The sequence below is a fragment of the Leucopleurus acutus genome (assembly GCF_964270905.1).
Source record: "Leucopleurus acutus genome assembly, chromosome: 5".
NCBI classification, from domain to species: Eukaryota; Metazoa; Chordata; class Mammalia; order Artiodactyla; family Delphinidae; genus Leucopleurus; species Leucopleurus acutus.
In genome coordinates this window covers 14,010,977-14,034,990 of record NC_139147.1, presented here as the reverse complement: position 1 = coordinate 14,034,990, position 24,014 = coordinate 14,010,977, and the positions used below count along the sequence as shown (strand labels likewise).

The window sequence follows — 24,014 nt, the reverse complement described above, 5'->3', positions numbered from 1 at the left end:
TCTTTAGGTCTTGGGGGGAGGAGATAAAAGGCTTGAGAATTTGATGTTTTAAAATGTTCCTAGTTGATACTGATGTTGCTGGTCCGGAAACCACACATTGAGGAACATGGTTCTAGAGAGGAGATAAAATTAAAGAGAATATAGTAAGATAGAGAAATGTATATTCATAGCCATACATAATGTATACTTCAACATAAACAGTCATTCTGTATTATTTGGGATCCAAAGTAAATTGGTTTGACTTCATTACTGAAATTTACATATTAATAATCAAATCAAATTAACCTGGACATCACCAATCCCATTTGAATTAGCCCAGATATTAGAGCTAACACCATTTAGTAATCTATAAAAATCAATCTTCATTTTATTGGATTTAAAATGTTATCTTTATTGTACAACATAAGTGAAAATATGACCACCATAAACATATTTAAACCAAAAAAGAGATATTCAGACCACACGTTCTTTGTCAACTCAGATAAATTTTTGAGGCGAAAACAGAAGTGCCCTCAAGATGAAAAATCACTTTCAAATGTATTAGAGCAGAACATATTTCAAATAATAATCACAGCCTAAATGATGAACTTGTGGAAAAGTTCGAAGACTTATCATCTAAACATGATACATCTTGAAGTGAAACTGATCCAGTGTATAGAGAAACTGGATTTGGTCAAGCATCATCTTTGGGCTCAAAGAAAGGTGGAATCAGACAGGAAACAAAAGAGCAAAATGTCCCAGAAGTGCCAAGGTCTCAGATATGCATATTAATCAATAGGCTCTTGTTGCCCAATATCTTTTACAGCCAAGTGGTTGGTAACTTCTATAGCCATAGTCCAGGCCACAGCCCACAAGTAAGAGGATGTTACCATATCCACAGTCAGTACAGTGGCCCAGGGAAGACATGTAATTTCCCCAGTAGCCATTGGGGTTGAAATTATCAGGGAAGAAATCATAATACATTGTCCAGGAGACAAGGATTTGATCAGTCAGCAAGTTTGATGGCTACAGCACGTAATGGGATCCTTCTTCCTCAGTGACTCATATAGCTGTGATGAAGAAATGTACCTCCTTCATTCTTTAAATCAAGGGAATTAAAATTCTTATTAAACTCTTAGATCTCATTGAAAAAAGAAGAGATCCTCATTATTCTTGAAAGAAGTTTGAGCTTGATTAACTTCTCAAGGATTCTTCTTTATGGGTTTTGTCTCTGTAAATGAGAAGTTAAGAAGTTACTGCCATGTCTTCAAAATCTGGGGTTAAACCGGACTCCAACTTCAATCCTCCAATTATCAGACTTCCCAACAACAAAAACTGTGCTGGTTGCAACACCAAACCATGTTTTTAGTCCACAGGAATTTACTGAATGTCCTCATGCTTCATAAAGCTCTACACCAGGATTTGAGATATAGATTTCAAAGAGCTCGTAGATCTAGCAAACCTTTCAAACTGGAAGCAAAGACAAAACAAACAAGCCTACAATCAACATATATATATATATATGCAGCTAAATCCCATAATTATAAAATGTTGTGTGGACCTAGTGGAGCAGAGATTCTAGTAGGAGTTTGTGTAGCTATAAAATTGTAAAGATGAATTAAACTTTAAGATTGATATTAGGACCAGCGAGTGTGAAGCATAGCACTCAGATAACAAAGGAAAGTTTCTCTTGATATTTTAAATTATGAAAACAAAATTTGAAAACAGACAAGGAAAACTGAGAACTGAGATGTGTTTTAAAAATTATTCATGACACTTGTTAAAGATGGTAAGGCCAACTTTATTCAAGGGGAGCTACCACAATGTTGTAGTACGGGTTTTGTAATAGTGTAGAGAGATTGGGCTCAACTTCGAATACAAGGAAAAGTGGGAATTTTTAGCCAAGGAGCAGGAGGGAATCTGTGGATGGAAAATTACTAAGAAGAAATATCAAGGGTAAGGGGAGAGGGGGTTGGTTTCAGGCTAAACCAACCTAATAGGTTTCTTGCTGAAGGCAGTCCAGAAAGATCAGACTGGGAAGTGGTTGAAGATGAGGAACCAGATCAGGTATTGAAGGTGATCAGACATTGAGGTTGAGGAGTGGGGAGGGTGGTAGAGGGGTTCTGGTTTAACTGAATTAGCAGGTTTCTTGCTAAAATTGGACAATGCAGAGACAAACACGGGAAACCAAAAGTCAGAGCCTAGTTGAGAAGAGGGTTCAGTGGGGCCTGATTAGAGTTTGATCAAGGAGGAAATCTTTGTCAGATGAGCAAGTCTCTTTCCCTTCCCTTTACTTCCTTCTTCACTGGCCTTCTACCTCTGGACTGTGCAATTTTGCGTAGATTACTCATCTCTTCCTTTAAGGCAGAACATCAAATCATTTTTGACATTTATGAAGAATGGTACTGAAAAATACTCTATAATTGATATCTCTAAAATTCTAAGAGACACAGTTGAATGAATGACACCGAGAGAGCTGGGGGACATGAAATTGCTGCATGATGTCATTGCTTCATCCTATCAGTAGATCCTAACCAAACGGCATCCGCAGCCCACTCCTCAATCTCAGGAAATTGTGTCTGGGCTCATAATCAACACATTCATAAAATCTCTCTTGAGTGTCAAAAAAACAAACAAAGAGGGCTTCCCTGATGGCGTAGTGGTTGAAAGTCCACCTGCTGATGCAGGGGACAGGGGTTCATGCCCCGGTCCGGGAGGATCCCACATGCTGCGGAGTGGCTGGGCCCGTGAGCCATGGCCGCTGAGCCTGCGCATCCGGAGCCTGTGCTCCACAACGGGAGAGGCCACAACAGTGAGAGGCCCGTGTACTGCAAAAACAAACAAACAAACAAAAACAAAGCAAATAGCGATGTTTTCAGATTTGAACAAAAAAATGTCTAAGGATCTCATTACCATGATTAAGGATTCTTTATTTTAATTTGAAAATAACATCTTGTCTTTTCATTCATGTGACATTTATCCAGGACTTAATATGAGCCCAATGCTGTGCTTTATTTTGGGGACACAGTGGTGATCAAGATAGATAATAGCCCTTCATGGAGCACACAGTTCTATATAATGCAATTCGAGTCGACTCTGGTTAGTGGGAGGCAGATAGCAAGGCTTCAGCCTCAAACACACCCAGATTACAAATCCAGTTCTGCCACTCTCCAGTTTTGAGACCATGAACGTGTCATTGAACTTTCTGAATTCCAGTTTCCTCTTGTGTAAAGTGAGGATAACAGAACCTTGAATAAAACCAAACTCATGAGGTTGTGAAGAAGAGTAGTGTACTACAAGCCCAGGAATATATAAGATATTAGTTCTTTTGCCTAATTATTTTTATCATTTAAATAACTGAAAAATTATACTAGAATATGCTCAAGATGATGACCTCACCTAAAACCTCAAATAAACCTAGTTCAGAAGGCTTTCAGTGTCATAAGAGAGCAATGGGATGAAAACATGCTTACCAAATATTTAGCTCCAAAGTTATTATGCTATTCTAGGTTGTACACAAGGTTGGGTGGGTAGTTAGGTTGGCAGTTGTTTGGTTGTTTGATTGGTTGGTTGGTTGGTTGGTTGGTTTTAAGAAAAATTTATTTACACATTTGCCACCATTAAGCCATGGTTTGAACATATCCACTGGGCAGCAGCTATCACATTTGGGACAGCTCCTTTGGCTGAAGGAGAATTATGGAAAATCAAAAATCAGAGCCATGTAACTATGAAGCATTTCCAGTTTCAGCTTTGCTTCCTGTGTCTGAAGTTTGGGGCAAAAGAGCAAGCAAAACCTTCTTTGGATAAGAAAAAGATTCACTTTGAATAATTTTATCAAATGTCAGTGTCATCTATTGATTCTTCAGTGTTTTATGTTTATGTTCATTTAGTATCTTCAACAGGTGAAGAAGAACTCTTGACTTGTAAGGTACTTGGTAATCTTCCTTAGGTATCCATTGTAGCTGAAAGCTTTTATTCGAGTCTACAAGGCAAAGCCAGTGTGAATCTTTGAAAATGATGACTTTTTGCAACTATGAGATTTCTCTGTGCTGGGAAGGGGCTTCTCTTGATCTCTTCTTGCTGAGAAACTGCTCATAAATCTAGTTAGAAATTGACCCTGCCTTCAAATGATCTATGGGAATAGAGGTGAATCTTGTGGTCCTCTAAGAAGTAAAAACTTGAGGACAAAGATATAGAAGTGAAAGAGAAGAAAATGCAGACAAAGGAAAAAATATGAGGGAGGGAGGGAAAATCATTTGGTCATTTCTTATTTGCAAGAACAATGTAAATACGGTATTAAATTTCCTACCAGCACCAAGCTTGCTATGACTCTGCCATCTTCACATTCTCCACTGTACTAATTTTATGGCCAACAATTTTATTGGTTAGTGTAATCAAATACTCTAGTCACAAAAAGAGTCACACTTGGAGAACATTTCTCCACCAACTTGTGACAGAAGGCAGATATTAGATGCCTTCAAAGTAGCCTTAAGAGAAAACTTGGGAAATGTTTAACAGGGTATCACTAATAGATTTACTATCAAAGTTAGTCTTGGAAAACTTTTTGGGGCTCTAAACCACTCCTGTGAACCACATGGGTAAGTACAAATAAGCATTCTTATATTCAGCTTTGGCTAATGAATCACTACTTCTTAGTAATCAAGGAATTGGGAAACCTAACAATTCGAGTAGAGGGTTTAGGTAAAAGGACAGAAATCCGGAATCCAGGTGGTAGATGTTTGTGAGAGACATGAGTACATAATGATACATAGAACGTGAAAATGTGAAAAACAAATTTCTAAAGAAACTTGCAGCATTTGAAACCCCTCCTTTGTGGAGACAAGTTGGTTATGGAAATAAGTCATTAGGAAAATAGTAAGCAGAGTAGAAATAACACTGCACTCTGGATTCAAGCAAGGGTTATGCAGTATGATTCTAAGTGCAACAGTTAGTCACAGACTCATAATTCAAGAAAGTACTCCAGAATATTCTCTAGCCATGCCTTTCTTCCAGGAAGAATTACTCTGAAACATCCTAAAATATAGGAGGAAAATATTTTTTTTCTCTCTCTTTTTCTCTCAAACGTTCTTCTGTAAATAAGGTGTCTTTAAGTATTCAAGTCACCTTTCTCAGCTACAGGCTTTATTCAGCATGGAAATCTTAAATATACATAGATTAGTTTTTCAGGTAATTCAGAGAAGTAAGCAATTAATGGGAAATTCGGAAATAAAAACAACACTTTTCTTCATGTGTGACCTTCTGCAATGAATCCAACTTATAAAATGTGCAGAGATCAGACTTCCAACCTGCAAATGGCTATGAATTAAAGAATGGTTATGAGATGTTAGCAAATGGATGTTTGATATCTTTTTCATGTTCGTTGGGGAAATTTGTCAGATAACCCAGCCATATTTATTGAGTTTATACTATGTGCAAAACACTTAACTGGCCCAGCTCAATACCAAAACTCATGTACAATTAGAAACAAATAGCTAGCCATACTCCCTACAGACCACAGCTGAGCCTGAATGCAACATCAGATGTTCTTCCTACTCTTTCTTTTCACTTTATCCGTAAAATGGTATTTATTCTGTTCTCATTTTTATGAATCCTATATAAATATAGATGAAACCTCTTCATTCCTAGATTCAAGATAAGTGGAGGAGGCTGAAAAGTATGGGAAATAAAAAGCAATGAATAAGGACCTTGTAACTGTCCCAAATTGGTAGCCCAAAGGTAAATTACTTATAGAGAACTTTTTAAATACAAATTTCCAGAATGCATAGAAGATCATCCTGTGAGAATTTCCAAGGGTGGAATCTGAGTACAAGCATTTTTTAAAAAACATATGTAATAGGAGTGAATTGCCGTTAAAAATACCTGACATAAAGTAATGTAGAACATTTTCTTATTACATAGGAAAGTATGAATTTATCAAATCAACCAAAAATACATATTTTTCTTCTAAGCAGAGCATGTCATCAGAAACTTCAGTCCCAGTACCATGTCTGTGCTTGAAGGGTGCCAAGCACAGACATTGTACTTCAGTGTACTTCTTGTATGTCCTTGGGGATATAAAGGGCTCCTTCTTCTGTCCTTATCCTGTTGAGATGTAGATGAGTTTCCTTTATCAAGATTGAGTTACCTGAGCATAAATAAATAAATAAATGTGTGTGTGTGCAAGTGCATGTGTGTGTGTAATGGCCTGAGGCAGTGCTTCTTAAAACATGGGAGTCAGACCACCTGATGTAGAATCCCTGGGGTAATTCTATAAACTTTAGATTTCTCGTTCATCCTTTTTGTTTCCAATGACAAGATTTCTTTCTTTTTTAAGGCTAAATACAATATAAAATAAGAAATACAATTTTCTATTATATTTATACCACACTTTCTTTATCCATTCATCCCTCCATGGACACTTAGGTGGTTTCCATTTCTTAGCCTCTATGAATAATATTTCAATGAACATGGGAATGTGGTTAGCTCTTCAAGATAATGACTTCACTTCCATTTGGTGTACACCCAGAAGAGAGATTGCTGAATCATTTGGTAAATCTATTTTTAATTTTTGGACAACCTCCATATTGTTTTCCATAGTGGCTGAATCAATTTAAGTTCCCATCAACAGTGCATAAGGGTTCCGTTTTCTCCAACATCCTATAAGAGATAGCAACACTTGTTATCTCTTATCTTTTTGATGAAAGCCATTCCAATAGGAATGATAACTCATTGTGGTTTTGTTCTATTTCCGTGAAGATTAGAGATGTCAACATCATATACCTGAAAAAAAAAAACGGTAGAAGGGAGAGGGGGAATATGGCGGAAGAGTAAGATGCGAAGATCACCTACCTCCCCACAGATACATCAGAAATACATCTACACGTGGAACAACTCCTACAGAACACCTACTGAATGCTGGCAGAAGACCTCAGACCTCCCAAAAGGCAAGAAACTCCCCCAGGTACGTGGGTAGGGCAAAAGAAAAAAGAATAAACAGAGACAAAAGAATAGGGATGAGACCTGCACCAGTCGGAGGGAGCCGGGAAGGAGGAAAGGTTTCCACACACTAGGAGCCCCTTCGTGCACAGAGATGGCGGGTGGTGGAGGGGGAAAGATTCAGAGCCATGGAGGAGAGCGCAGCCACAGGGGTGCAGAGGGCAAAGCGGAGAGATTCCCACACAGAGGACCAGTGCCAACCGGCACTCACCAGTGAGGTTTGTCTGCTCACCCGCCGGGGTGGGCGGGGCTGGGAGCTTTGGCTCGGGCTTCGGTCGGAGGGCAGTGAGACGACCTGGGTTGGTGGCGTGAACACAGCCTGAAGCAGTTAGTGCACCACGGCTAGCCGGAAGGGAGTCCGGGGAAAAGTCTGGAACTGCCGAAGAGGCAAGAGACTTTCTCTTCCCTCTTTGTTTCCTGGTGTGCGAGGAGAGGGGATTAAGAGCCCTGCTTAAAGGAGCACCAGAGACGGGCACGAGCTGCGGCTAACAGCATGGACCCCAGAGACGGGCATGAGATGGCTAAGGCTGCTGCTGCCGCCACCAAGAAGCCTGTGTGCAAGCACAGGTCACTCTCCACACCTCCGCTCCCAGGAGCCCGTGGAGCCCGCCACTGCCAGGGTCCCGTGATCCAGGGACAATTTCCCCAGGAGAACGCACGGTGCACCTCAGGTTGGTGCAACGTCACGCCGGCCTCTGCCACCACAGGCTCGCCCCGCACTCCGTACCCCTCCCTCATCCCGGCCTGAGTGAGCTAGAGCCCCCGAATCAGAGGATCCTTTAACCCCGTCCTGTCTGAGGGAAGAATAGACGCCCTTCGGTGACCTACATGCAGAGGCGGGACCAAATCCAAAGCTGAAACGCGGGAGCTGTGCAACCAAAGAAGAGAAAGGGAAATCTCTCCCAGCAGCCTCAGAAGCAGCGGATTAAAGCTCTACAATCAACTTGTACCCTGCATCTGTGGAATACATGAATAGACAACGAATCATCCCAAACTGAGGAGGTGGACTTTGAGAGCAAGATGTATTATTTTTTCCCCTTTTCCTCTTTTTGTGAGTGTGTATGTGAATGCTGCTGTGTGAGATTTTGTCTGTATAGCTTTGCTTTCACCATTTGTCCTAGCGTTCTATCAGTCCGTTTTCTTTCTTTTGTTTTTAATTGTTGTTGTTTGTTTTTCTTTTACTTTAAACATTTTTTTCTTAATAATTATTTTAGTAACTTTATTTTATTTTACCTTTATTTTATTTTATTTTATCCTCTTTCTTTCTTTCTTTCTACTTTTTCTCCCTTTTATTCTGAGCTGTGTGGATGAAATGCTCTTGGTGCTGCAGCCAGCATTCAGTGCTGTGTCTCTGAGGTGGGAGAGCCAACTTCTGGACACTGGTCGACAAGAGACCTCCCAGCTCCATGTAATAACAAACAGCAAAACTCTCCCAGAGATCTCCATCTCAACACCAACACCCAGCTTACCTCAACAACCAGCAAGCTACAGAGCTGGACACCCTATGCCAAACAACTAGCAAGACAGGAACACACCACCACCCATTAGCAGAGAGGCTGCCTAAAATCATAATACGTCCACAGACACCCCAAAATACACCACCAGACGTGGACCTGCCCAACAGAAAGACAAGATCCAGCCTTATCCACCAGAATACAGGCACTGGTCCCCTCCACCACAAAGCCTACACAATCCACTGAACCAAATTTAGCCACTGGGGACAGACACCAAAAACAACGGGAACTACGAACCTGCAGCCTGCAAAAAGGAGACCCCAAACACAGTAAGATAAGCAAACTGAGAAGACAGAAAAATGCACAGCAGATGAAGGAGTAAGATAAAAACTCACCAGACCTAACAAATGAAGAGGAACTAGGCAGTCTACCTGAAAAATAATTCAGAATAATGATAGTAAAGATGATCCAAAATCTTGGAAATAGAATAGACAAATTGCAAGAAACATTTAACAAGGACCTACAAGAACTAAAGATGAAACAAGCAACGATGAATAACACAATAAATGAAATTAAAAATACTCTAGAAGGGATCAATAGCAGAATAATTGAGGCAGAAGAACGGATAAGTGACCTGGAAGATAAAAGAGTGGATATAATTACTGCAGAGCAGAATAAAGAAAAAAGAATGAAAAGAACTGAAGACACTCTCAGAGACCTCTGGGACAACATTAAACACACCAACATTCAAATTATAGGGAATCCAGAAGAAGAAGAGAAAAAGAAAAGCACTGAGAAAATATTTGAGGAGATTATAGTTGAAAACTTTCCTAATATGGGAAATGAAATAGTTAATCAAGTCCAGGAAGCACAGAGAGTCCCATACAGGATAAATCCAAGGAGAAACATGCCAAGACACATATTAATAAAACTGTAAAAATTAAATACAAAGAAAACATATTAAAAGCAGCAAGGGAAAAACAACAAATAACACACAAGGGAATCCTCATAAGGCTAACACCTGATCTTTCAGCAAAAACTCTGCAAGCCAGAAGGGACTGGCAGGGCATATTTAAAGTGATGAAGGAGAAAAACCTGCAACCAAGATTACTCTACCCTGCAAGGATCTCATTTAGATTTGACGGAGAAATTGAAACCTTTACAGACAAGCAAAAGCTGAGAGAGTTCAGCACCACCAAACCAGCTTTACAACAAATACTAAAGGAACTTCTCTAGGCAAGAAACACAAGAGAAGGAAAAGACCTGTAATAACAAACCCAAATCAATTAAGAAAATGGGAATAGGAACATACATATTGATAATTACTTTAAATGTAAATGGATTAAATGCTCCCAGCAAAAGACACAGACTGGCTGAATGGATACAAAAACAAGACCCATATATATGCTGTCTACAAGGGACCCACTTCAGACCTAGGGACACATACAGACTGAAAGTGAGGGTATAGAAAAAAATATTCCTTGCAAATGGAAAGCAAAGGAAATCTGGAGCAGCAATTTTCATCAGACAAAACAGACTTTAAAATAAAGACTATTAGAAGAGACAAAGAAGGACACTACATAATGATCAAGGGATCTATCCAAGAAGATAAAACAATTGTAAATATTTACGCACCCAACATAGGAGCACCTCAATACATAAGGCAAATACTAACAACCATAAAAGGGGAAATCGACAGTAACACATTCATAGTAGGGGACTTTAACACCCCACTTTCACAAATGGACAGATCATCCAAAATGAAAATAAATAAGGAAACACAAGCTTTAAATGATACATTAAACAAGATGGACTTAAGTGATATTTATAGGATATTCCATCCAAAAACAACAGAAAACACATTTTTCTCAAGTGCTCATGGAATATTTTCCAGAATAGACCATATCTTGGGTCACAAATCAAGCCTTGGTAAATTTAAGGGAATTGAAATCGTATCAAGTATCTTCTCCGACCACAATGCTGAGACTAGATATCAATTACAGGAAAAGATCTGTAAAAAATACAAACACATGGAGGCTAAACAATACACTACTTAATAACAAAGTGATCACTGAAGAAATCAAAAAATACCTAGAAAAAAATGACAATGGAGACAAGACAACCCAAAACCTGTGTGATGCAGCAAAAGCATTTCTAAGAGGGAAGTTTATAGCAATACAATCCTACCTGAAGAAACAGGAAACATCTCGAATAAACAACCTAAACTTGCACCTAAAGCAATTAGAGAAAGAAGAACAAAAAAAACACAAAGTTAGCAGAAGGAAAGAAATCATAAAGATCAGATCAGATATAAATGAAAAAGAAATGAAGGAAATGATAGCAAAGATCAATAAAACTAAAAGCTGATCTTTGAGAAGATAAACAAAATTGATAAACCATTAGCAGACTCATCAAGAAAAATAGGTAGAAGACTCAAATCAATAGAATTAGAAATGAAAAAGGAGAAGTAACAACTGACACTACAGAAATACAAAAGATCATGAGAGATTAATACAAGAAACTCTATGCCAATAAAATGGATAACCTGGAAGAAATGGACAAATTCTTAGAAAAGCACAACCTGCCAAAACTGAATCAGGAAGAAATAAAAATATGAAGACCAATCACAAGCACTGAAATTGAAACTGTGATTAAAAATCTTCCAACAAACAAAAGCCCAGGACCATATGGCTTCACAGGTAAATTCTATCAAACATTTAGAGAAGAACTCACACCTATCCTTCTCAAACTCTTCCAAAATATAGCAGGGGGAGGAACACTCCCAAACACATTCTACGAGGCCACCATCACCCTGATACCCAAATCAGACAAGGATGTTACAAAGAAAGAAAACTACAAGCTAATATCACTGATGAACATAGATGCAAAAATCCTCAACAAAATACTAGCAAACAGAACCCAACAGCACATTAAAAGGATCATACACCAAGATCAAGTGGGGTTTATTCCAGGAATGCAAGGATTCTCCAATATATGCAAATTAATAAATGTGATACACCATTTTAACAAACTGAAGGAGAAAAACCTTATGGTCATCTCAATAGATGCAGAGAAAGCTTTCAACAAAATTCAACACCCATTTTTGATAAAAACCCTGCCAAAAGGAGGCATAGAGGGAACTTTCCTCAACATAATAAAGGCCATAGATGACAAACCAACAGCCAACATTGTCCTCAATGTTGAAAAACTGAAACCATTTCCACTAAGATCAAGAACAAGCCAAGGTGGCCCACTCTCACCACTCTTATTCAACATAGTTGTGGAAGTTTTAGCCACAGCAATCACAGAAGAAAGGGAAACAAAAGGTATCCAAATGGGAAAAGAAGTAAAGCTGTCACTGCTTGCAGCTTACATTGATACTATACATAGAGAATCCTAAAGAGGCTACCAGAAAACTACTAGAGCTAACCAATGAATTTGATAAAGTACCAAGCTACAAAATAAATGCACAGAAATCTCTGGCATTCCTATACACTAATGATGAAAAATCTGAAAGTGAAATTAAGAAAACACTCCCATTTACCATTGCAACAAAAAGAATAAAATATCTAGGAATAAACCTACCTAAGGAGACAAAAACCTGTATGCAGAAAATTACAAGACACTGATGAAAGAAATTAAAGATGATCTGAATAGATGGAGAGATATACCATGCTCTTGGATTGGAAGAATCAACATTGTGAAAATGACTCTACTACCCAAAGGAATCTACAGATTCAATGCAATCCCTATCAAACTACCACTGGCATTTTTCACAGAACTAGAACAAAAAATTTCACAATTTGTTTGGAAACATAGAAGACCCCGAATAGCCAAAGCAATCTTGAAAACGAAAAACGGAGTTGGAGGAATCAGGTTTCCTGACTTCAGACTATACTACAAAGCTACAGTAATCAAGACAGTATGGTACTGGCACAAAAACAGAAAGATAGATCAATGGAACAGGATAGAAAGCCCAGAGATAAACCCACACACATATGGTCACCTTATCTTTGTTAAAGGAGGCAGGAAGGTACAGTGGAGAAAGGACAGCCTCTTCAATAAGTGGTGCTGGGAAAACTGGACAGGTACATGTAAAAGTATGAAATTAGATAACTCCCTAACACCATACACAAAAATAAGCTCAAAATGGATTAAAGACCTAAATGTAAGGCCAGACACTATCAAACTCTTAGAGGAAAACATAGGCAGAACACTCTATGATGTAAATCACAGCAAGATCCTTTTTGACCCACCTCCTAGAGAAATCGAAATAAAAACAAAAATAAACAAATGGGACCTAATGAAACTTCAAAGCTTTTGCACAGCAAAGGAAACCATAAACAAGACCAAAAGACAACCCTCAGAATGGGAGAAAATATTTACAAATGAAGCAACTGACAAAAGATTAATCTCCATAATTTACAAGCAACTCATGCAGCTCAATAACAAAAAAGCAAACAACCCAATCCAAAAATGGACAGAAGACCTAAATAGACATTTCTCCAAAGAAGATATACAGACTGCCAACAAACATATGGAAGAATGCTCAACATCATTAATCATTAGAGAAATGCAAATCAAAACTACAGTGAGATATCATCTCACACCAGTCAGAATGGCCTTCATCAAAAAGTCTAGAAACAATAAATGCTGGAGAGGGTGTGGAGAAAATAAACACTCTTGCACTGCTGGTGGGTATGTGAATTGGTACAGCTACTATGGAGAGCAGTATGGAGGGTCCTTAAAAAACTACAAATAGAACTACCATATGACCCAGCAATCCCACTACTGGGCATATACCCTGAGAAAACCATAATTCAAAAAGAGTCATGTACCAAAATGTTCATTACAGCTCTATTTACAGTAGCCAGGAGATGGAAACAGCCTAAGTGTCCATCATCAGATGAATGGATAAAGAAGATGTGGCACATATATATAATGGAATATTACTCAGCCATATAAAGAAATGAAATTGAGCTATTTGTAATGTAGTGGATGGACCTAGAGTCTGTCATGCAGAGTGAAGTAAGTCAGAAAGAGAAAGACAAATACCATATGCTAACACATATATATGGAATTTAAGAAAAGAAATGTCATGAAGAACCTAGGGGTAAGACAGGAATAAAGACACAGATCTACTAGAGAATGGACTTGAGGATATGGGGAGGGGAAAGGGTAAACTGTGACAAAGCGGGAGAGTGGCATGGACATATATACACTACCAAACGTAAAATAGATAGCTAGTTGGAAGCAGCCGCATAGCACAGGGAGATCAGCTCGGTGCTTTGTGACCACCTAGAGGGGTGGGATAGGGAGGGTGGGAGGGAGGGAGATACAAGAGGGAAGAGATATGGGGATATATGTATAACTGATTCACTTTGTTATAAAGCAGAAACTAACACACCATTATAAAGCAATTATACTCCAATAAAGATGTAAAAAAGCAAAAAAAAGGCGGGGGGAAGGACCCTAGGGCCATCCAGATGTGTCTCTCAAGTAACCATGAAAGCTCTAATATAATAAACTACACCTTAATTAAAGTATGCTTTTAAAATAAAATAAATTTTTTAAAAAGTCGGTAATTACCTGGGGTGAATGCTATGTTAATTCACTTGATTTTGGTAATCATTTCACAATGTATGTACATATCAAACATCCTGTTGTACATCTTAAATATATAAAATTTTTTGTCAATTATACCTCAATTAAACTGGGGAAAAAATTTTATTTCTGAATCATACCTCAGATATACCAAGTAGAATTCTTTGGCATGAGGCCCAAGAATTTACATTTTAAGCCACCTGCCCAGGTGATGCTCCTGCATACCGTAACTTCAGAAACACTGACTCAGATGTTCTCTGTGGTCTCTTCAAGCACAAATTTTTTTATAACTCAGTCATCATTCTAGAACAGTCATACAGTTTCTAACCTCAATATGACCCTCTAATTCCTGAGGAAAAAAAAAAAACCCTTTTCTTTTCTTATGCTATTCTAACCTGCATGTTTGGTTAAGTTACAGTTCTCAGCATGCATCAACCTTCGGCTGCTAGAAAGTTTCAAACTGGACATTTTACTGGTTATAATGATAGTCTACTGGAAAATAATCTACTAAGTCAATTCTTAAGCAAGTTGCCTTTTGAATTTTTTTAAAACAGATATTTGTTGGATGAAATATGGTGCAGAAAATACTGTTTTCTAAAGTGATTTCTCCAAATAGCCTTTACATTTATAACTAAGATGAAAACTATGCAGCATGCCACATGCAGACACTCAATAGAAGAGCAGAGTTAAGCCAAATCCTGCTGTCACCAAGAATATTTGTACTCTACATAAAATGTTTTCAACAAGAGGATTGAGACATTATTGACTTGGCTTATAAAAAGAATACTCTTCTCTCTAAAAGAACACAGAGAAAGGCTGATATATCTTCAGGTCTATGAAAAGGGGCTCTTTTAAGAGTAAAATTCACTACCTGGTATTGATTCTACAAAGATTAAGAAGCTTTACCTCGTTGTTTCTAAACTGGTGCTTCTAAGCTGTAAAGTAGATACCGTAGGTGGTTTGAGATAAGGGATTTATCCTTCCCCTAAAAGACTCTCAGACTCCTAAAATACATCTCTAGCTATTCTAGATGCCCCAGAATCCTTAAATAGGGGACATAGCATTTTATTCTACAATCCTTAGTCCCTGGGAGAGGGAACATAGTGGGTTTCCTTTGCACTAATATAGAAATAAGTGAAATCTGCCACCAATGTTCCATTCTCTTGCAGAGGAGCAGAAGTGGTGAGACGGTACAGCAAGCAATGAATGGTGTGCCATTGGCACCAGAATTGGAGGTGGATGTCACAGAGTTAAAGGAAGGTTAAGATAGAAATTTTTTTTAATCATAAGCAAACCCGTCTTTCCTGCTTATCACAAAAGCTCAAGGATTATTTGCTTTCTCACTGCTTCTAACACGCACATGAGAAAAATAAATCCACTTCCCTCCCCACTCAATGTACTAAAAAATATGCCCACCAAATGTACCCACCAAAAAAGGAATGTACCCACCAAAAAAGAAAACTCCTCTCAGGTGGGAATATTATGATGGTTGAGACAAGTTTATTGAGAATTTGACAGACACTTCCACAACTTGATGATGACAAACATCATGAGCTTGGTGAAAAATTCAAAAGTAATACATGTTTGGGTGTCAAGTTTCTGCAAATGTCCCCACAAACATCATCCAGGGAAGGCAGCTGGAGGCATCAAGTGCTTCTCATTTTCTTCCCTTGAGACTCTGGTGCTAGGTCTGAAAAGCAGTGACTGGGAGGTTGATGAGCACATGAGGACCTGGAATTATTCCTCTCAGCCTTGGGAGAGAAGGTTCCATGCCTCGGGTATTTCAGAAAATCAATAGAGAGAAAATAGCCAGAATCTTCTGTAGTCGAAAGCCCCACACCCATTGTAGTCATAGCCAAAACCATAGCCCACTGGGGAGTGGGTGCTGACGTAGCCACAGCCAACACTATACCCCCGGGGGTAGCTGCAACTGCCCCAGTAGCATCCTGGGAAGACAGTGCTGGAGAAGTTGTTATAGCACATGGTGTCTGGAGTTGGGGGCCTAGATAGCAGTGGAATGCGTTTCCTCAGTATGATGGATTCCCTTCTCTCCATCCTTCTTTATATACCCTGGCTGTGGGGTGTGGTGAAAAACACAAGGGGTCATTTTCATCGACACCTGTTTGCTTCACAAATAGCTCATTAGTTTGTTTTGCTTGCTTAAGACATCTTTACACTTGCTTAAGAAATTTCTCATGTGAGAGAACACAGGGGCAGGATTCCTTCAAATAAATTGTGTCCCTTCATTTAAAATACACATTGCAGAGACTTCAAAGCACTGGGTCTTGTAGGTCCTAGATACAAGCCTCTGTGAGCAGGCATTACAATACCAAGAAATTTTCTGAGGTTGTTAACTGTCATTTGGTCCTCTTGCTCTTTGAACGTCCATACCACACAGTTGGAATTCAAAAAATATGTGCTGAATAAATTAATAAATGAAATAACAAATACATAATAAGACTGCCTCAAAATGGAGATATTTCTTAGTATTCACCTGATTAAAGAATTTTTCGCAGTATGCAAGATAAATGCCAAAGAGTTCATTGGAAAGACTCCTTTTTTCGCCTTTATCTATAGCTACCCTGTTTACAAAACTGGATAAAATTTTAATTTTAATTATAGTACCTGCCTGAACTATATTTAACATCACATTTCTAAACCACTGCCTGAACTAATAATCTTGTAATTATAAAAAAAAAATGGAGCTTGTGGATTGATCCTAGAAATAAATTGTCAAATATCATCTGTTGGTCTAATATGCTTTTCAAAGTAAATGTTGAAAATAATAACAGGATAAAAACAGAAATATTAATGGGAAATTTTACCTTAAAATGTACACTATTTTTTTCCATTAGATCTAATAAGACCAGATTATCTAACAAATGTGATGATCTTGTAAAGAGCCAGATGACAATATTAAATCAAAGTTATTTCATTTTTAGAATGATCATGCACCCCAGGATTGGGAAAGAAAATCATTCCTCTCTCTAAATGGAAATTTAGTCCTCAAATATGAATTAAAGGAGGAATAAGATTGATCAAACCCATCTTGGGTCATGCAAGACTTAAAAAATTATTCTCAGATACCTGCGTTAATATTCCTCGGAATGGCACTTAAGAGAAAATTTACATAAAATACAGCAAAAGAGGACATATGGCACAGAAATAAAAAGGCACAGAACTGCAAGGAATCATTCTTAGAAAGGCACAGAACAGATACATATGACATACTAGCCCCCAAAATTTTACTTTAGATTTCAGACGTAAATTTCCTTCCTGTTACTAGCAGCTAAGACCTAAATTTCTGGAGGCATATAGAGGTCACAGGCTGACTCCAAGGACAAGGTGAGACACTTGGAAAAATGCACAACTGTGACAGTGTTTCAACCACTAATTGGTTAATTATAACAGAGGTATTTTTGAAAATACGCCGTGCTCTTGCACCATCCTTGTTCATGAACAAAGCTGTATGGCCACCTAGGGTGATTCAGCATTTAAAATTCAAACACTTCATGTGACTTATAGCTAAATAAGACCAGGAAATTACAATTAGCTTCACTCACAAAATATAAAGGCATTCAACAGCAGACCCTTCTCTAAAAATCATAGAATAATTTATGTCTTATTTCTGCTGTCATCACATTGCCCTACTCCATAAAGAAAAAAACTGGTAATATTTGAAAAAAGAAAAATTGAAAAAAAATAGCATCATACAATGGAAAGAAAAAAAATTGAGTTAATGTTAAAATTCAGTTATGATGCTCTGTTTAAGTAAGTTCCCCCTCTCACTTGCCTACCCAATCAGACAATATGCTAGGTTTGCCCTGCAGGGCACAATACCCAACTCTGTATCTGAGTAGTAATGGTGAATAAAAATTAAAATATGTTGTCTTTTTAAAAACTTAAGTCATATTTACAAAGAACATTCTGAATTTTCTCTAGAAATTCTGCAGAAAATCATAACACAAGAAAATTTTAGGGAAATACATGATTTATCAAGTTATTTAAAAACAAAATAGGTAGCTAGCTTAATTTTACACTGAGTCTATGAAAGCTTTATTATAGTATAGGTTTATCTAGATGCAGGTGTTGTAGAGCCTGAAGTTTATACAATGTTGAGAAGCCTCTTGATGAAAAACAGTAAACATAAAAGTATAAAATTCAGTACAAAAATAAACATTTGTTAAAATGATAAATCACAAATTTAAACACTAATAAAAGTCACAAATATTATAAACTTTTGAAAAAATGTTTTTACTACATAACTGCCTGACACACTTCTATAATATTTTTTCCATAGACAAGCTTTGGGCTCCACCATTTCGAATTTTTTCCTCCACTACTCATTCTACACTGGATGCCATGGGGCTAATACATACTGAGATGTGACTTCTGGTCCTGCACATTCATGTCACAAATTCTGGGTGAATTGGTAGAGTAGATGGGGGAGAATTCCTGGAAGCCATCACCATACATGGATGGCTAGCCTAATTAGACACAGAAGTAACTGCAAACCACATAAATCTATCTCCCATATCCAAATTCAACTTCTCCTTAGCTAGATCCCAGAAAGGTCCATGGTCTCTCTAATGCCTTCCAACTTGAGGGGAAGTGTGATTGTAGGGAACCCCAGGTGGAAAGCAACAGTGGGCTAAACCAATTGCAGTTAAAATGTCTTACTTTTGTGAGTTACTCAAAAAACTAGGGTCATGTGGCATGGAGGTTTGAAAAACAGAAAAATATTATATTCTCACATATGAAATGACATGGTATTGAACTAATCATTGCTGGGTATTTATTGGTTTAGATAAAGTTCATGACCCTTTATCTTTTAATAACAAGGTTAAGATGTTATTTAATAAATAATCTGATTTCTTCTTTCATATTTCTTTGATTTCAAATAAAATGTGACATGAATAAAGATAGGGAAAATTTGATTTTCTACAATGGAGCAAGAATGTGTTGTGTACAGATCATAGAAATAGAGTCAATTCCAGTGTGCACAATAAAACAGTTCTTGTCTTATCAGCTTCAGATATAAAGTTTCCAGCTTCAAGATATTATAATTCATTAAGAATGAGAGAGAAATTACAAGGGAATGTTTTAAATGAATTTTAGAATATACATCAGTGTTACTCTATAATATAAAAATTATATTTCATTCTTTTCATTTATTCTTACAAATATTTATTGAGCATCTCCTATATTCCAGGCATGTTGTTAGGTGCTAGAAATCTAAAGGCAAATTGGAAATGGTAATTAAATGGAAAAAGATAAATAAATGAAAATGCAATGTTATATGTTCTACCCTGGAAGTCCACACTGCCCTCTTGTAGACTTCAGGGGGTGAAACAGAGAGTGGACAACTCTACGTGATGTAGGGGGTAATGTCCATGGAAAGCTTCATTATGAAAGGGATAGATATTTGAACTGGGTCTTGAAAATGGACATCAGTTAGGAAGATAGTGGATTTAGAGGATATTCCAGAAAGAAGTGTTTGAAGCAAAGTCTTAACAATGTTAAATAGTACATTGCCTTCCAAGAGACATTGATAATTCAATGGGGCCGTAGCCTTGCATGTGACAGAAGAATTAGTGGAAGTTGGAGCTGGAGAGACAGTCAGGGGACATATGAGACTGTGTGTTTTGTGGAGGAAAAGGGAGCCACTCGTACACTAAGCTAGGGTTGGCATAATCAGTTCTGCATTTTAGAGAGATCACTACCCTGACAGGGTGGAGAATGAATTAGAAGTGGGAAACCCTGGAGGTATGAAAACCAGGTTTAAAATTGTATACTTTAGGGATTATTTTGGCTACAAGTAACCAAAAAAAACAAAACAAAAAACAAAACAAGCTGAAAGTTGCTAAATGAAAAGAGTTTATTTTTCACAAATAATGGAAAATGAGAACATAAGCAATTCCAGGTTGCTCCAGGACTTGACAATGTCAGGGTTCAGAGGTGTGATTCTCTATCTTCTCATGGCTGCAGAATCACTGCAGCAGGTCAATGCTTCAGATTCGTTCACATCAACATCTAAAAATAGAGGAGTAAAAAAAAAGGACTTCTCTCAAAACTCCTTTTCATTGTGCAATGAGCAGGAATTCATTTCATATTTGTCTTCCAATGGATTTCTTTTATGTCCCATTGTCCAGAATTGAATCATATCCCAGGGTTGAACTACAAGGGAAGCTAGAAAAGTGTGTATTGGGCACTTTCTGCCTGTATCATGTGAAGCAGGTTCTGGCAACCTAGAAGAAGGAGGAGGAATAGTCACTGAGATTGATAATCAGTTACATAAAAGTCACTTCACTAACTAGGTGACAGTATTAGCAAGGGGATGAATTTAAGAATTGTTAGGGAGGTAGATTTAACACGTGGGTTAACAACCATCTATCAGGATCATATCCCTACCAGGAATTATGATGCAAGACATCCGTGGAAGACACTGTGAGAAGGAATACCAAAGGGCAGTGCTTCTCAATCATTCTCCCATTATGGCATCAAAGTACATTACACATCTTTAGGATACAGTGGGATAATCTGACAAGACTCACTGGGAAGAGACAGCCATCCTGGGAGCTCTGGCACCCCAGGTCCTGTCCAGATCAGCTGGGGGATTAAGAATAGCAACATTCTGGCACACCTGTAATTCAGTGCTGAGGTCCTCCAATTGGAAGGCTCTGTAAGATATTTGGGACAATTAGAGATAATAAAATAGCCAGTAGAGACAACATCTAATCATTGCTGCAAAAAGAAAATAAAGAAAATTTTCATGCTTCCAGAATGTAAAGTTATCCCAAGGGGGATGCTTGCTTAGACCCTTGATTTAAAATCCTCCTAATGCCTTTGGGTTACTATTATCTGGTAATCAGATACTGAGACCCTCAAAATATGACTTCCTTTCAGGTAATTTACTAACTTGCATACAAAATTTAATTATTGTTGTCTAGGGCCTCATATTCAGAAATTGCATCTGGTTTTTGTATGAAATTAAGATTTACACCCACGCAGTGAGGTGATACCATCTGAATAATAAGAACCTCGACACCTAGGAGTCACCCTTGACACCCCCTCCCCTGCATTTGCAAATACAATCTGTCACAAAGTGCTGTCACTTTTACCTTCTAACACTCTCTTAGATCCATTAATTTCTATCAATGTCCACTTCACTACTCTATTTCTTATTGTTTCCTAATGCTACAAATTACCACAAACTTGGTGACTAAAAAAGACACAAATTTATTATCACAAGTTCCAGAAGTCTGAAATTAAAGTGTCGGCATGGCCAGTTCCTTCTGAAAGCTCTGAGGGGAGAACCTGTTTTCTGGCCTTTTTCAGCTTCTGTAGGTGGCCTGCATTCTTTGGCCAGTGACCACTTCCTTTCATCACTCCAATCTCTCACTTCTATGGTCTCGTCTCCTACTACTGACTCTGACCCTCCTGCCCACCTCTTATAAGAACCCTTGTGATTACATTGGGCCCACCTGGATAATCCAAAATACTCTCCCCATATGAAAATCTTTAACTTAATCACTTCTGCCAAGCCCCGTTTACCATGTAAGGTAACATTTTCATGGGTTGCAGAAATTCAGAGTGGACAACTTATTCAGCCTGGCACACTACCTACTTCAAGCTTTATGTACTGACACTGCTATGGTGACTGAAAAACTAATCAAGTTCACAGTTTCCCTCCTTACACACTGCTTCCCATTGCCAAAGTGTTTACAAAATGTAGATCTTGTTACAATACAAACACACACACACACACACACAAACAAACATTAAAAATATTTCAGGACTTCCCTGGTGGCTCAGTGGTTAAGAATCCACCTGCCAACGCAGGGAACAAGGGTTCAATCCCTGGTCTGGGAAGATCCCATATGCTGTGGAGCAACCAAGCCTGCGAGCCACAACTACTGAGCCCACACACCACAACTACGGAAGACCATGTGCCCTAGAGACTGCATGCCGCAACTACTGAGCCCACGTGCTGTAACTACTGAAGACCCCATGCTCTAGGGCCTGCGTGCCACACTACTGAGCCCGAGTGCTGCAGCTGCTGAAGCTTACATGCCTGGAGCCCGTGCTCTACAACAAGAAGCCACCACAATGAGAAGCCCACACACCACCACAAAGAGTAGCCCCTGCTCTCAGCAACTAGAGAAAAGCCTGCACACAGCAACAAAGACACAACACAGCCAAAAAATAATAATAATTAAAAAAATATTCAATAGCATCCCATTGCTTTTTAGATTTTTTTTAATCTTTAATCTGACCTAAAAGCCCCCAACTCACTCTGATTAGACATCATTGACTATCTTAGATCTTCAAATATATCATGTGTTTTGCCACTTTCTGTTTGTTCTACATGGAATTATCTTCCCTCCTCTGTCCTCCTCAACTCCCATCAACCTTCAGATACTAGTTCAATCACTTCCCTTGGGAGGCCTTTCTGACGTCCCTGAGTAGCCAAAGTCCACCTACACTATCATAGTGGCCACCATCTCCCTCCTACTTGTAGTTCTTTAACCTTTATTTGTGTGATTGATACCTGCCTCAGCAACATGCTTGTTTCAAGGAGAGCAAAACTGACGTCTTTAATCAGCCCTGATTCCTCAGTGCCTAGCTCACTACTGGGCATGATGTAAGTTTTCAATGAATATCAGTTGAATAAATGAGTGAATGAATGAATATTCCAAGTCAAATTTGGCCGCTGACTTGCTGTAAGAATTTATGCAAATCACTTGCCTGGGTCCCAAGTCTTTCGACTGAAACAGGAGGTAAGTTGACACCCTGGGACTCACCATCTTAGCCATTGAATGATCCTAACATCAAAATTACTGATAAGCTAAGATTACAATTCAACCCTCTCCCATTGGATTTGGTCAATTAAGCATGCAACTATATAGAGTACTTTTGTTCACTGTGTTACACACTCCTGCTAAGACACACTCACGAGCCAGCTGCCATCATTTTAAAATACGAAATGCAGTGACAGAATTGCAGAAGAGAAATGTTGAAACCTCTACAAGACATTCCACCACAATAGTTTCAAAGTTTAGTCTGTGCAAGAATCTCCTTGGATACTTGTTTAATATACATATTTTCTGAGCTCTGTTCCTGTAGATTCTGATTGCCTGGGTCTGTGCTGGGGTTGAGAAATCTGTATTTTAAATAAGCAGCCCAAGTGATTCCAATAACATGCTTTGGAGGAATTCCCTGGCAGTCCAGTGGTTAGGACTCAGTGCTTTCACTGCCATAGCCTGGGTTAGATAATTGGTCAGGGAACCAAGATCCCGCAAGCCATGTTGCACAGCCAAAAAATAAATAAATAAAGTGCTTTGGTCACTCCTTGAGAAATTTGTACTGTTCAATGGTTAGCCATCTGAAAAGGTGTCCTCTTTAACAAAACACACAACTTAAAATGGGATGAGTGTAAAATGGTGAAGGAGAAAAAGGAGACACCTTCTTAGCCAGGATTAATAAGGAGAGTTGATGTAACTTATTATCATGGACAACTTTGCTCCCCAGGGGACTTGGCAATGACTAGAGACAATTTCCCTTGTCATGACTGGTGAGATGCTGCTTTGCCAGGGATGCTGCCAAACATTCTGCAATGCACTGAACACTCCCCTCCCCCCAGCAACAAAAAACTATCCAGCCAAAATGTCAACAGAGCCAAAGTCAAAAACCCTGGTCTAAAGTCAAGATCACATGCAGTTAAATATGATTGCCATGCAACATACCCCAAAAGTGTCACATGACATGGGCCAGAACTTGCTGACCAAGACTTGGGACTAACTTGAGACACAATTTCAACGCCTTGCTATCTCAGCACTTTTGGAGCTAAGCCACATTGTGAGGCTACTTAGTGAATTATCAGAGCAAGCAACTAATTAACGAAGCTTGCTATTTGATGTAGAACCCATGTGGTTTTCTTAAGAAATAATGTGACATCACAACAATGCCTGGATGCATAAT

At 38.5% G+C, this 24,014-nt stretch overlaps 1 protein-coding gene across 1 annotated transcript; it reads right to left on the bottom strand.

The window, feature by feature from the left end:
- Positions 1–15,824: 15,824 nt before the first annotated feature.
- KRTAP8-1 (keratin associated protein 8-1) lies at positions 15,825–16,016 on the bottom strand (the record flags this gene model as incomplete). The annotated part of the gene is made up of 1 exon (XM_082839431.1): positions 15,825–16,016. One exon carries the CDS (start codon positions 16,014–16,016, stop codon positions 15,825–15,827), a length of 192 nt encoding a protein of 63 aa, XP_082695557.1.
- Positions 16,017–24,014: the final 7,998 nt, after the last annotated feature.